This window comes from Salmo trutta, chromosome 29 (assembly GCF_901001165.1).
Source record: "Salmo trutta chromosome 29, fSalTru1.1, whole genome shotgun sequence".
In the NCBI taxonomy this organism is placed as follows: Eukaryota; Metazoa; Chordata; class Actinopteri; order Salmoniformes; family Salmonidae; genus Salmo; species Salmo trutta.
In genome coordinates this window covers 19,483,086-19,496,880 of record NC_042985.1, presented here as the reverse complement: position 1 = coordinate 19,496,880, position 13,795 = coordinate 19,483,086, and the positions used below count along the sequence as shown (strand labels likewise).

Here is a 13,795-nt window from a genome sequence, read left to right as displayed (position 1 = left end):
TCTCCTTGGGTCAACCGACCACCTCTCTATCTCCTCCCAGGTTGTCACTGGATCACTCCCCGGCTCCGCCGACCACCCTGTGTGCCCCCCCAAACATTTTTGGGGGGGCTGTCCTTTGGGCTTTCCTTGTGGCCGCGAACCCCGGCCTCGTCGCTGTCCTCCCTTCTCTCCTTGAGTCTGCTTCCACGGCAGGCTTTCGTGTCCTGCCAAGATTTCCTCCCAAGTCCAGGATGTCTTCTCCTCCTTGGTCTCCTCCCAAGCCCAGGATACCTTCTCCTCCTGGGCATGCTGCTTGGTCCTGTTTTGGTGGGATCTTCTGTCACGATCGTCGTAAGAACATTCAGACCAAAGCGCAACGTGAAATCGGTTCAACATTTTATTTGAAGAGAACCGCACAAAAAACACAATAAAGAACAAAGGAAACGTGACGTTCTGGAGTGCTCAAAGGCAACTACACAAATGGCTGCCTAAATATGATCCCCAATCAGAGACTAAACAGCTGGCTCTGATTGGGAACCATACCAAGCACACCAACATAAAAATAATTAACCTAGAACACCCCCTAGTCACGCCCTGACCTACTATACCATAGAAAACCAAGGGCTCTCTATGGTCAGGGCGTGACAATGACACAAGTAATTTGTCCAACAATTGTTTACAGACAGAGTATTTCACTTATAATTCACGGTATCACAATTCCAGTGGGTCAGAAGTTTACATACACTAAGTTGACTGTGCCTTTAAACAGCTTGGAAAATTTCAGAAAATGATGTAATGGCTTTAGAAGCTTCTGATAGGCTAAGTGACATAATTTTAGTCAATTAAAGGTGTACCTGTGGATGTATTTCAAGGCCTACCTTCAAACTCAGTGCCTCTTTGCTTGACATCATGGGAAAATCGAAAGAAATCAGCCAAGACTTCAGAAAAAAAATTGTAGACCTCCACAAGTCTGGTTCATCCTTGGGAGCAATTTCTAAATGCCTGAAGGTACCCCGTTCATCTGTACAAACAATAGTACGCAAGTATAAACACCATGAGAAAACTCAGCCGTCATACCACTCAGGAAAGAGACGCGTTCTGTCTCCTAGAGATGAACATACTTTGGTGCGAAAAGTGCAAATCAATCCCAGAACAATAGCAAAGGACCATGTGAAGATGCTGGAAGAAACAGGTACAAAAGTATCTATATCCACAGGAAAACAAGTCCTATATCGACATAACCTGAAAGGCCGCTCAGCAAGGAAGAAGCCCCTGCTCCAAAACCGCCATCAAAAAACAGACTTCGGTTTGCAACTGCACATGGGGACAAAGATCATACTTTTTGGAAAAATGTCCTCTGGTCTGATGAAACAAAAATAGAACTGTTTGGCCATAATGACCATCGTTATGTTTGGAGAAAAAAGGGGGAGGCTTGCAAACCGAAGAACCCCATCCCAACCGTGAAACACGGGGGTGGCAGCATTATGTTATGGGGGTGCTTTGTTGCAGGTGCATTTCACAAAATAGATGGTAAAAAATAGACGCTGTCATCAAGGCAAAGGGTGGCTACGTTGACGAATCTAAAATGTAAAATATATTTTGATTTGTTTAACACTTTTTTTGGTTACTACATGATTCCATATGTGTATTTCATAGTTTTGTCTTCACTATTATTCTACAATGGAAAAAATTGGAAAAATAAAGAAAACCCTTGAATGAGTAGGTGTGTCCAAACGTTTGACTGGTACTGTATATACAGTTGAAGTCGGAAGTTTACATACACCTTAACCAAATACATTTAAACTCAGTTTTTCACAATTCCTGACATTTAATCCTAGTACAAATTCCCTGTCTTAGGTCAGTCAGGATCCCTACTTTATTTTAAGAATGTGAAATGTCAGAATAATAGTAGAGATAATGATTTATTTCAGCTTTTACTTATTTCATCACATTCCCAGTGGGTCGGAAGTTTTCATACACTCGATTAGTTTTTGGTAGCATTGCCTTTAAATTGTTTTACTTGGGTCAAATGTTTCAGGTAGCCTTCCACAAGCTTCTCACAATAAGTTGGGTGAATTGTGGCCCATTCCTCCTGACAGAGCTGGTGTAACTGAGTCAGATTTGTAGGCCTCCTTCCTCGCACACGCTTTTTCAGTTCTGCCCACACATTTTCTACAGGATGAGGTCAGGGCTTTGTGATGGCCACTCCAATACCTTGACTTTGTTGTCCTTAAGCCATTTTCCACAATTTTGGAAGTATGCATGGGGTCATTGTCCATTTGGAAGACCCATTTGCGACCAAGCTTTAACTTCCAGACTGATGTCTTGAGATGTTGCTTCAACATATCCACATATTTTTCCTCCCTCATGATGCCATCTATTTTTGAAGTGCACCAGTCCCTCCTGCAGCAAAGCACCCCCACAACATGATGCTGCCACCCCCGTGCTTCACGGTTTGGATGGTGTTCTTCATCTTGCAAGCCTCCCCCTTTTTCTCCAAACATAACAATGGTCATTATGGCCAAACAGTTCTATTTTTTTTCATCAGAACAAAGGGCATTTTTCCAAAAAGTATGATCTTTGTCCCCATGTGCAGTTGCAAACCAAAGTCTGGCTTTTTAATGGCGGTTTTGGAGCAGTGGCTTCTTCCTTGCTGAGCAGCCTTTCAGGTTATGTCGATATAGGACTCGTTTTACTGTGGATATAGATACTTTTGTACCCGTTTCCTCCAGCATCTTCACAAGGTCCTTTGCTGTTGTTCTGGGATTGATTTGCACTTTTCGGACCAAAGTATGTTCATTTCTAGGAGACAGAACGAGTCTCCTTCCTGAGCGGTATGACAGCTGTGTGGTCCCATGGTGATTATACTTGCGTACTATTGTTTGTACAGATGAACGTGATACCTTCAGGCGTGTGGAAATTGCTCCCAAGGATAAACCAGACTTGTGGAGGTCTAAAAAAATTTTCTGAGGTCTTGGCTGATTTCTTTTGATTTTCCCATGATGTCAAGCAAAGAGGCACTGAGTTTAAAGGTAGGCCTTGAAATACATCCACAGGTACACCTCCAATTGAATCAAATGATGTCAATTAGCCTATCAGAAGCTTCTAAAGCCATTACATCCTTTTCTGGAATTTTCCAAGCTGTTTAAAGGCACAGTCAACTGTATGTAAACTTCTGACCCACTGGAATTGTGATACCGTGAATTATAAGTGAAATAATCTGTCTGTAAACAATTGTTGGAAAAATTACTTGTGTCATGCACAAAGTAGATGTCCTAACCGACTTGCCAAAACTATAGTTTGTTAACAAGAAATTTGTGAAGTGGTTGAAAAACGAGTTTTAATGACTCCAACCTAAGTGTATGTAAACTTCCGACTTCAACTGTATATATTTTGTTGTTGTTGTTGTCTGATTTGCATGTTATATTGGCATTAATACGTGTCACATATCAGTTTGCAACAATGTAAAAAACAAAATCATTGAGTTAATAAAGCCGCATACAAACATGGTCTCTTTTTTGTTTTCTTGAGTAAGGCAACTCCAAAATGCAGGTGTTTCAGCATAACTCTGCTTTCTGTGCTGGTGGTGGGGCAGCCAGCAGAAAATACGGAGCATTGGGTTGGTAATCTTCTCTAGTTGCGCCGTGATTGGCTCAGTGTTCTGTCACTCATTGGGACACTACATTGCCGCAAAATCTACGGGGAAAGCTTGAAAATGCAAGTCCCTTGGGTGCTGCTAGAGAGTTATATTGCCCATCCAAGAAGGCTCAAGGTCATTGGCCACAGATAAAAATACTTCAAATCACGTTATATCTACCGTAGCTTTGATTGGACTGATCATGTCAACATCATACTTTCAAAATCTTAGCTAGGAAGTTAGACAAGCAGTCATGACCCGCATCGACAATCTACTGGCAAATCCATTTCAATCCTTGTCATATGAAGAGACATTATAGATTAAATGTATTGGTGCTCATCGGCCATTGGACATAAACATTACACGACAAGTTGGAAATCGCAAGTTCAACAATGAGTGGTTTGGAAGGAATCATTGGCTAACTGCAAGCGTTGCAAATCAATCACTAGCCTGCTATTCAATGGAGTGGGTGTGTGGTACAAGTATGGGTTTAAGGGTTTCTTTTCCAAGCTTAAAAGGATTAACATTCATGCTGTCAATCCAGCATGATTTCTGCCACGTTCAAAACAACTGGAAACTCGGAACTGGAAAATCTCAGACTTGGGACTGGGAAATCTGAAGAAAAAAAACAAGCTCCGACTGGGAAAATACGTTTTGAATGGTTATCCAACTTGGAATTCCAAGTCGGGAACTCTGGCTTCTTTTTAGAGCTCCGACCTGAAGATCACTGATGTCATGATTCAACCTAGTTTTTTTCCGAATTCCCAGTTGTCTTGAAAGCACCATAAATCCAGAGAATGACAGACTTTGATGACAAAGTTTGATGACAAAATTTTGTCATCAAGTGAGCACAGCACAACAAGGTCCAAAAATGTATTGTATGCTGCTGCATAAATGATGTAATATGCCAGGAGATATGTATACTGTAGCTAAGAAAGTAAGACTAAGTGTATGTTGTTTAGTATACTGTTAGTAGCCCATGTGCCTCACCCTAATAATTTGGTCACTTTCCACCTCATAACTTAGCCTACTGTTCTGACTTGGTGGTGCACATGTAGCCTATAGCCTGTTTAAGAGAAATATAATCATTGAATATTGTAAGAGCTTTCATTGTCTGCTTATAGGCCCCCTTTATTTATCCTACGGTTCTGACTTGGTGTACAGGGAGAATACTGTAAGAACAGCCCATGTTCTAAATTCTGTCGCTGTACATTTCAAAAGTGCAGAACAAATAGCCATATTGACTACATCCGTCCTAGCTCACTCATTAATGTCTTAATCGAAATTACAGATTGCCTCTTATCCGCTCGTCGTCACCTTATGCCATAGTTTGTACATCTCAATTGTCAGTAAAACCACATTTGTTTAAGAAAGTCAGCCTTATCAGCTATGGTGTTTTTAAAGGCAGTAAATGCGGCTGAATGAACTGTGTTGCTGCCAGACAAGGCTCCGCTGATAGCCAGGTGTAGCAGTGGTAAGGATTCACTTCATGGTGCTGAAAAGAAAGCTCTGCTGTTGGGACAGCTTTATGTTGGCCCTAACAGTTTGTGGGCACCGTTTGTTACCGTTTTATAGCGTAATTCATGTATTGTTCAGTGTTGTGTTGTGTAGTGGTTTTGCTGGCATGCATCTAAATACATTTGGGGGAGTTTGCCCCACCAAGATTTACATGTTGGTATAGCATTTGGACCAGACATGAGGGACCAGACATGAAGACCATGAGGACTGTAGGTCAAGTCTGATCAAATAGAACACAAAGATGGAATGCTAAGCTTTCAGTATACACTGTACAGTGTATATATACATATATTATATATTTTTTTAAATCATAGCTGGTAATCAAGTGTTTATGCCTGCTGCAAAGCTTGAGATGCATGGCTATGAGGCTGAGGTCAGTATTTTTCCACTACATATGGTCTTGAATCATTGATAATATTCTGTCTTGACTGAAAGTGTTTTTCGTCAGTGGGCCACAAGATGGCAGTGAAAACACTTTGAAATCATTGATCATACCTCAGAATGCAATCAATCATTATCTCACCTTGATTCGAAATTGTCATTTTCAAAGAAGTACGTAGAGGTACGAAGGCATACATTTGAACCGCTTCTGCCACTACAGAAGGGATAATCAACACATGCAGAATAGTATAGTATCACTTGCAACATTCCCCTTACAACCATCCATCATTTCAAGACCATATGACTTGAAATTTATATTCACGAGGATACTTGACAAATAGTGTATATACGGTAGGCAGAGCATCTGAGGACACTGATACTGTGATACTGTGGTAGATCTGGTGAATGGATGAGGAGACTCACCTCATATCCCTGATCAGGGATACCTTGAGAGGGGCCAAGGCAGCGCCAGCGTCAGACTTGCGTCTCTCTATGTCGTGGATGAGACCTGATGTGGGGAGGAGAGAGAGGGATGTGGCTATGGCTTTACATCACCGTCCATTTATCACATTTCAGGATTCAACGAGTAGCTTACCTGGGGGACCCAAACCGGCCGGTGCTGCATCCGTCTTCTCTTTGCTCTCCTGATAGTGGAGCAGGTGGGACCACAAGGCAGATTTACCCTGGCAGATGAAGATGGAGATGCGGGAATGAATGTATGCGCATTGAATGCACCTAAATGCATACATGTGTGTTAGTGTGTATATATACTGTTTTTAAATAATACTTCCTTGCATTTGCGTGTGTGTGTGTGTGTGTGTGTGAGTGTGTGTGTGATTATGTGTGTGTGTGTGTGTGTGTGTGTGTGTGTGTGTGTGTGTGTGTGTGTGTGTGTGTGTGTGTGTGTGTGTGTGATTGTGTGTGATTGTGTGTGTGTGCTGACCTGTTTGACCTGCAGCCCATGGCTCCAGATCCTCTCCAGCAGGTCACAGAGGGAAGCGATAAGTGTGTTCTCCTCCACGCCTGTAATGCTGACCTCCCCATGACCCAGCTCCACCGCCTCCCTGCCCATCTTCTCAACCAGCATGCGCTTGGTCTGGAGCGACACACACATCACCGTACAGGGAGATTACCATCTCTGGAGGCCAGATGGTTGACACTACAGGTGCTGGATCTCAATATCCAAGTAATAGTCTACTGCAACGGTCATTGACATCAGAATACTTCTGAGTGACATTGAAACTAATGGAGACTCACTGAAGGTGTTGTATCTCAATATCCATGGGATTGTCTACTGCAACAGTCTACTGCAATGGTTATTGCAATCGTAATATGTCTGCGTAAGAGTGAGATGTAGGAAGACTGGTATTTACTGTACCTTATTCCTGCACTCCTTCAGCAGACCCTCCACAAACTTCCAGTTGGTCTGAGCGATGACGGAAGGGGAGAGGTTGGACAGCTTGGGCTGCCGGATGGTAGTGCCCAGGTTCCTGGCCTCCTGGATGTATTTCTGTAATGAGACAGAGAGGACAGGGTCAGACAGGACAGGGTCAGAGAGGACACACGTGGAGTGGCCTAAGAGTAGGCTATACACCAAGGGAGAGTAATCAATCTGGCTCAATGTTCATCATCACATAAACACAGAGAGTGACACCACTCGGCAACCAACCACAGAACGTATACAGTGCATACAGCGGATAGATTTCTGGTCACTACTACAATGAGGGATTGATCATTCCAGAGGATGGAGAGGGAGGAGCTCTGAGTCAGTTGTATAATGAGCTGAGCTGCCTGTACTGAGGTCATTTCATGATGGACGATGTGTTTCTGTCTTTTACCTTTCTGACCTCAACATCCATCCTGGGAGGCGTGTGAGTGCCATGTGTTTTCTGGGATTCTGTCAAATCAATCTAAATATGACTTTCTTAATGTGGAGTTAAGTGCACCCTAAAGTGAAACCCTAAACCTGAGAAGAAACCCTGGAAAGTGATCTGGAGTATCAGGTAAAGCTGTGATGCTAGGAGGAGGAGGGAGTGAGGACCACATGGGGGGAAGGGCCATGTGGACGTGGTGTGAGGCTCAGGCCCCACCCACTGCCAACACATACCACATCCACAGTCACAGACTTTAGACAGGGCCTGAAGGACTGTGAGAGCCAGTAGTAGTCTAGAAACAGCAGGAGCTGCAGCTCCGGGAACAGACACTCCACATGCTGGGAGCGTGTGTGTGAGACAGAGAGAGAGAGAGAGAGAGAGAGAGAGAGAGAGAGAGAGAGAGAGAGAGAGAGAGACCAAAGAGAGTGTGTGAGAGAAATACAGTAGGTAGATGTGAGGGAGACAGTAGGTGTCAGAGGGATAGAAACAGAAACAGAAAGAGAGGTTAGGTCAAGAGGAAATAATTGAGGGAGAGTAACAGAGAAAAATGGACAAACAAGACTTTAATTCAATCGTTCCAGACATTAGGTATTTAGAAGTGGATACCGCAAGCCATGAAGAAGAGTGAGGAAGAAATCGACAAGAAACTAACGATAACACAAAAACAGATAGACAGAATCCATGTGAATATGGTTTTGGAATGTTAATCCTGTTTTTCTAGGGCTGCTTGATGTCCTCTCACCTCTCTCTGGTCGTTGTCCAGGTAAAGGTGTTCAGCGTGTTGTTTCTGTCTGTCCTTCCTCCTCCACTGTGCTGGAGCACTCCTCTTCGCCCATCTAACATACAAACAAAACAACTTCACTTAGAAAGACACAAAAGCCAAATAGCAAAGATAGAGACAAAACAAACATATTTTTAAAGTATTATCAATCAAAGTATGTAAATCAGTCTCTCTTGCAGAGGTGTGATCCTCACTTGTTGCTGACGGGTCCAGTGGAGAGCACGTCCGACTGCAGCCGAGGGAAGAAGCCGTGTTCGTAGCGACCCTGGCCAATCTTCATATCCAGCAGGTGGGGATGCAGGGCCGTGTGGTCGATCTTAACCACCCGCATCTCTATGGCCTTCTCTGGGGTAACACAGAGAGGGGAGGAGGATGAGGTACTGTCACAGCAGATCCATTAGCACCAACCGTCATGGAGGATTTAACAGTCTTATGTCATTGTTAAGCCACTCTGTGAGTGCCTATGAGTCATAGCACTGAGGGGTCACATAGATTCACCACATCTCATCTCTGACTCCTCACCGCCACACCTCCATGCTGTGAGTTATCATCACCTGAACTAGGGTTGCAAAATTCCTTTAATCTTATCAAAATTGCCAGGTTTTCCAGAAATCCTGGTTGGAGGATTCATGATTTCCTGCTTATACCGGTCTGATTCCGGGAATCTTCCAAACTGGATTTCTGGAAAAACTGGGAATTTTTGCAAAGTTATTGGAATTATGCATCCCTAACCTGACCCAACACTCAACATCATCAGCACCAATGACAGCAAGCTACATACGTAGTTGACTATTACAACTGTGTAGATAACTGTGTAATGTATTGGTTAGTACATAACTGACATGCATGCAATGAATCATACAATTACAGAGAGGAATTTGAAAGAATTTATAGTTAGAAGAAAAAATTAAACAGCTAAATCCATTTTGTCATGAATTATTCCAGGTGTTACTGACTGTTCCCATGTGTGTCTTGAAAACATACAAGTATCTTGCACCATCTGAGACAATGACCTTAATAGTATACGTGTGAAAATGGGTTTCCTCTTTTCTTACCCGCCTCGTCGATATTGGTGCACGTCTGGTACATGGAGGTGCGCAGGGTGGGCGTGCGCACGTTCAGCATGCGGATTTTGTCCACGCGGGAGTCAAACACCCTCAACGTGTGTTCCTTGTCCTCGTCATCATGGCAAAGGATCTTACTATCGATGAAGGAGGCGAACATCTGAGTCTCCAGGAAGCGGGACAGGAAGGGCAGGTAGGGCTCAGGCTGGTCAGAGAGGAAGGAGGCCTGGAATCGACAAGAATCACATCACAAAATGAAGGGAGGACTCCTGGGGGCCAATTAATATGAAAAGCTTTAAAGAGCATTGAAGACTTCCACTCAAAATAATGTTTCAGAGTCTGGAGTGGGACAGCGTCCCAAATGGCACCCTATTCCCTATGTAGTGCACTACTTTTGACCATAGCCCTAGGGCCCCTTATCAAAAGTAGTGGACTATATAGGGAATCCAGTCCCTGATCTCACCTTGTCAAAGTTCTGCATCTGGTCCCTGTTGCTGAACCAGGACTCCTTGTCCTGGCTGGGCTGGATGACAAACACCTCGTAGTCTGCGAACATCTGGGTGAAGCGGTTGGCGAAGACCTCTCGCACCTGGATGTTGAGCTGGTGCATCTTCAGCTCCTCCTCATCACACTGCACCTTCAGGTCCTTGTTGCTGCTAGCATCCTCCCTCACATCCAGCTGGAAGAGGGAGAGGGGGAGGAAACACAGCGGGTCAGGAAAATACAGCACAGAAAAATAGAGAGAATGAAAAGGAAGAAAAAGAGGGGTTTGATGACAGAAGTTAAGAAAGCCATAGAGCAGGGGTCGACAACAGGCGGCCGGCGGGGGGTGGGTTGGTAAGAAAATTACTGTAAAATCACCAATATTCCCACGAATTAAAAATATAGACATATGTGATCGTGTAATCAAGGTATGAAATTATTGTTATTATCAAATCCAATACATTTTTGGGCTTAGATGTGGTCGATTTGCAGTGTTCAAATTGTTTGAATTATGTTCCGGCCCCCGATCATCCGCTGTGATAAAAATCGGCCCGCGACTGAATCTAGTTGCCTACTCCTGCCATAGAGGGTATGGGTTTCTTATCTCCATGTTAGCACAGGCTGCTGGAGCACTGATAGGGGCATGGGGGAGGAAGTCTGAGACGTTTTGATTTATTGACAAAAAAAAACTGAAAACACACGCATTCCTCTGTTACAATCAAAGTGTGACACAGTTGCAGATCTCAACATGCAAGAGCCTGACAAAAGGACACAGTGAGTGAGTCGCCTATACATGTCCGCATAGACTTGAAGATGATTAATGGCTACGAAGCCCAGATCAGATGGCAGGGATGTGACCCACTGAGCCCTCCTCTAATTCATCGCTCTACACCACTGATCCTAAATCAGGTGGTTACCTTAATGTGGGACATGGCCACAATGACCCTACCTGAAGCCTTACCCACAAAATGAGGAGCTAAAAGCAGACTATCAGAGCAGGCAATCTCTTCAGAGAAAGCTAATGCTAGCCCCTACTAGTCCATAAGCTACTTACTATGGGCTCCTACAGATATGGAGAGTTGGAGAGACCTCCTCTCTGTAGTTAAAAGCTAATTCATTCATTCACTGGTCTGTAATGTGATTCTGCTGAAACATTACCATCTATTACCAACGGCCCTCTGTGTCGTGTTCAAACCAGATGGCAATTAGGTTCTGTATGGGCGCCAATTTTCTGTTGATGGCAATGTAGCAGACTTCCTCCGTCACCAGGGCTGAGCACAGCACACTTGAAGCTAGCCGGCAGCAGCTTACATGGGCAGCTCATAGACTGCCTTCCCACCCTTAGTCATTTTCAAAAGAGTGTGACAGACAGGCAGTATTATTCTGCATGAATTTACACTGAGTATACCAAACATTAGGACTCAGTGTATATGCAGACGCTCTATCTAGAATAATATGTTCCAGTCAAACGGATGACCATGGCCCTGCTCTCACCTTCTCCAGGCTGACCCCAGTCCTCTTGACCAGGGCCTGGAGTCTAGCGATGGTCTCGTTCTCCCTCAGCAGGTAGGAGTTGAGGGGGGAGCTGGCCAGGTTGCCGTTGCGTCTGTCCGTAACCATGTCGGTGGAGCGGAAGCTCCGGTGTTTGGCCTGGCCCTGGCTGTGGAGCGGGTTCCCCTCCGGAGACACACCGAAGGCCAACAGCACCTCGGAGATCTCCTGGATGAACTCTAGCTTGTTGGGGAACAGAGGGAGGTCCTCTGGCAGCTCAATGAAGTGGTTGTCGATGTCCACGAAACACAAGTTGGCCTGGAATGACAGGTGGTCTTGTTTAGCTGTCATTGTAAACATGTCAGTGAAACAGAGGACACTAGAGAGAAGCAAACTGAGTGATAGTTATGTTCTTGTTATAGCAGAACCATTACCACTTTGCTCCACTAGGTGGCTTAACGCAGAGAAGTACCAATTGAGGCATAGTGAGAAAAGATGTGGATGACTTCAAGACATTAACTGAAGACAGTAATATAATATCAACAGATATTCTGAATGGGACAAACTACTCTTTTGAATAAGATCAGCACTCCATTGTTGATCTGCTGCTTTTCATCTTAAGAGTATTAGGATTTAAATATAGAAATGGATGAATAAGGCAATATTGAGATTGACTTAGGTCATCAATTCACAAATTCTCAGGCTTTTTATTCATCATAGCTCTTTCCATTGGACCGGCTCCAGATGTGTAAAAGCTTGTTGCACACACAGCACCCTTCCTCCAGGCTCTATGTTGAAGGGCCTTTAGCAGAATTGCTGTGTACAGTAGCAAAGCAACGTGTTTTGATCAAATGTAAAAGCATGGGTAAGCTACAACATGGTTAATGAGGGCTGTTTGTCCTCACAAAGGACACACTCTACCCTCTGAGAACATTATTAAGAAGTAAACACAAAGCCATTTTATTTAAGAAAAATCTTTAAGCATGAATAATGTTTAATGATAACATTTAGCATTTATGAATGGGTTATCTAAGTAATTAATCAATCATAAAAGTAAATTGATAAAAAATTCACCTCCTTTGTGTAAATTTGGTGGGAAAACGACTGTTAATCAAAATGAAGGACAAAAACAAGCCTGGAAAGCTAGGGAACGAGGGATGGTTTGTAATCTGTGTTGTAAGGCCCTGTGATTCTCTCTACAGATTAGCCAATTTCATGCCGTCACTTTGTTGGGTGTATCAGACAGCAGTTATAGATGGGGTTGGCAGGAGTGTCCAGAGGGAAGTCATTGTTAGTATTCTCAGCACAAACACCATTCACGCATTGCAATCTGATTAGAAATGACTTGTTATTGCTCTGACAGGCTGCATTTAAAGAGGGCTGGGCTGAGGGAATCCAACTAAATGGTTTCAGCTAGAGCTGAATGTTTCCAATTAAAAATGCCTTTTGGAGAGAAGGAACAGGGAGGATGGGAGAGGAGAGAAAGGAGAGAAATGAAAAAGGTAAACGACCCTAGAGAAATAATTACATGCATAAATCTCAAAAATCTATTTGGATTTGTGTGTGTGCGTGTGTGTATGTGAGTAGCTGTGCGTACGTGAGTGTGTGCAAACATGCAGGCATAGGTGCATGAGTGTATAGGTTACCTCCTGAGGCAGCTCTAGTTTGGTGCGGTCACCCTCTCCGTTGGAGTGCAGGCCCATCAGGTAGGGCACTGGGGCATCCAGGAAGTGCAGCAGTGAGGCGGGCAGGATGGGCACATAGACATGCTGCCACTGGAAAGGGAACATTAAGGCTGTGATGCTCTCCGCAACAGTCATCAGCCTCTGGTAATCTGTCACACAAACAACAGAGGAGAGAGTCACAAACTGACTGGTTTTATATGGTCACAAAGGCTAATTGTTTTGACACCTACAGTATGCAATGTATTGTAATGTACAGGGTTAAACAGTCCACTCCAAATCAAGTGTTTGGCATCCATGTAAACTTCCATCCAGTCATGTTTATCTACATTCCTTCTCTCAGTCACAACAAGTCTATATTCAGTAGCAGCTCTGTCTTTGCGTTTCTACTGCCAAAATAACTACTAGTTCTTCATTTGGCCTCATGTTCTCCCCTGTTCTCCCCCCAGAACAGGCCCTCTCCCCTCTCCTCTTTCCCCCCAGAACAGGCCCTCTCCCCTCTCCTCTTTCCCCCCAGAACAGGCCCTCTCCCCTCTCCTCTCTCCCCCCAGAACAAGCCCTCTCCCCTCTCCTCTCTCCCCCCAGAACAGGCCCTCTTCTCTCTTCCCCTAGAACAGGCCCCCTTCCCTCTCCTCTCTCTCCCCAGAACAGGCCCTCTCCCCTCTCCTCTCTCCCCCCAGAACAGGCCCTCTCCCCTCTCCTCTCTCTCCCCAGAACAGGCCCTCTCCCCTCTCCTCTCTCCCCCCAGAACAGGCCCTCTCCCCTCTCCTCTCTCCCCTCAGAACAGGCCCTCTCCCCTCTCCTCTCTCCCCCCAGAACAGGCCCTCTCCCCTCTCCTCTCTCCCCCCAGAACAGGCCCTCTTCTCTCTTCCCCTAGAACAGGCCCCCTTCCCTCTCCTCTCTCT

General features: G+C 44.5%; 1 protein-coding gene across 4 annotated transcripts in view; it reads right to left on the bottom strand.

Moving 5' to 3' along the window:
- The window catches only part of LOC115167071 (DENN domain-containing protein 5A), a 60,499-nt gene that overhangs the window by 11,417 nt on the left and 35,287 nt on the right, over positions 1-13,795 (bottom strand). For 2 of the 4 annotated variants that reach the window (XM_029721126.1, XM_029721127.1), the window contains 11 exons: positions 12,855-13,042; positions 11,212-11,526; positions 9,698-9,913; positions 9,226-9,460; positions 8,365-8,515; positions 8,132-8,225; positions 6,894-7,025; positions 6,459-6,611; positions 6,111-6,198; positions 5,939-6,023; positions 5,658-5,729 (listed from right to left, as the gene is read on the bottom strand). In XM_029721126.1, the coding sequence (XP_029576986.1) occupies positions 5,658-5,729; positions 5,939-6,023; positions 6,111-6,198; positions 6,459-6,611; positions 6,894-7,025; positions 8,132-8,225; positions 8,365-8,515; positions 9,226-9,460; positions 9,698-9,913; positions 11,212-11,526; positions 12,855-13,042 (1,729 nt within the window). The remainder of the gene's footprint in view (positions 1-5,657; positions 5,730-5,938; positions 6,024-6,110; positions 6,199-6,458; positions 6,612-6,893; positions 7,026-8,131; positions 8,226-8,364; positions 8,516-9,225; positions 9,461-9,697; positions 9,914-11,211; positions 11,527-12,854; positions 13,043-13,795) is intronic. The other 2 variants (XM_029721129.1, XM_029721130.1) reach the window with 1 other exon arrangement.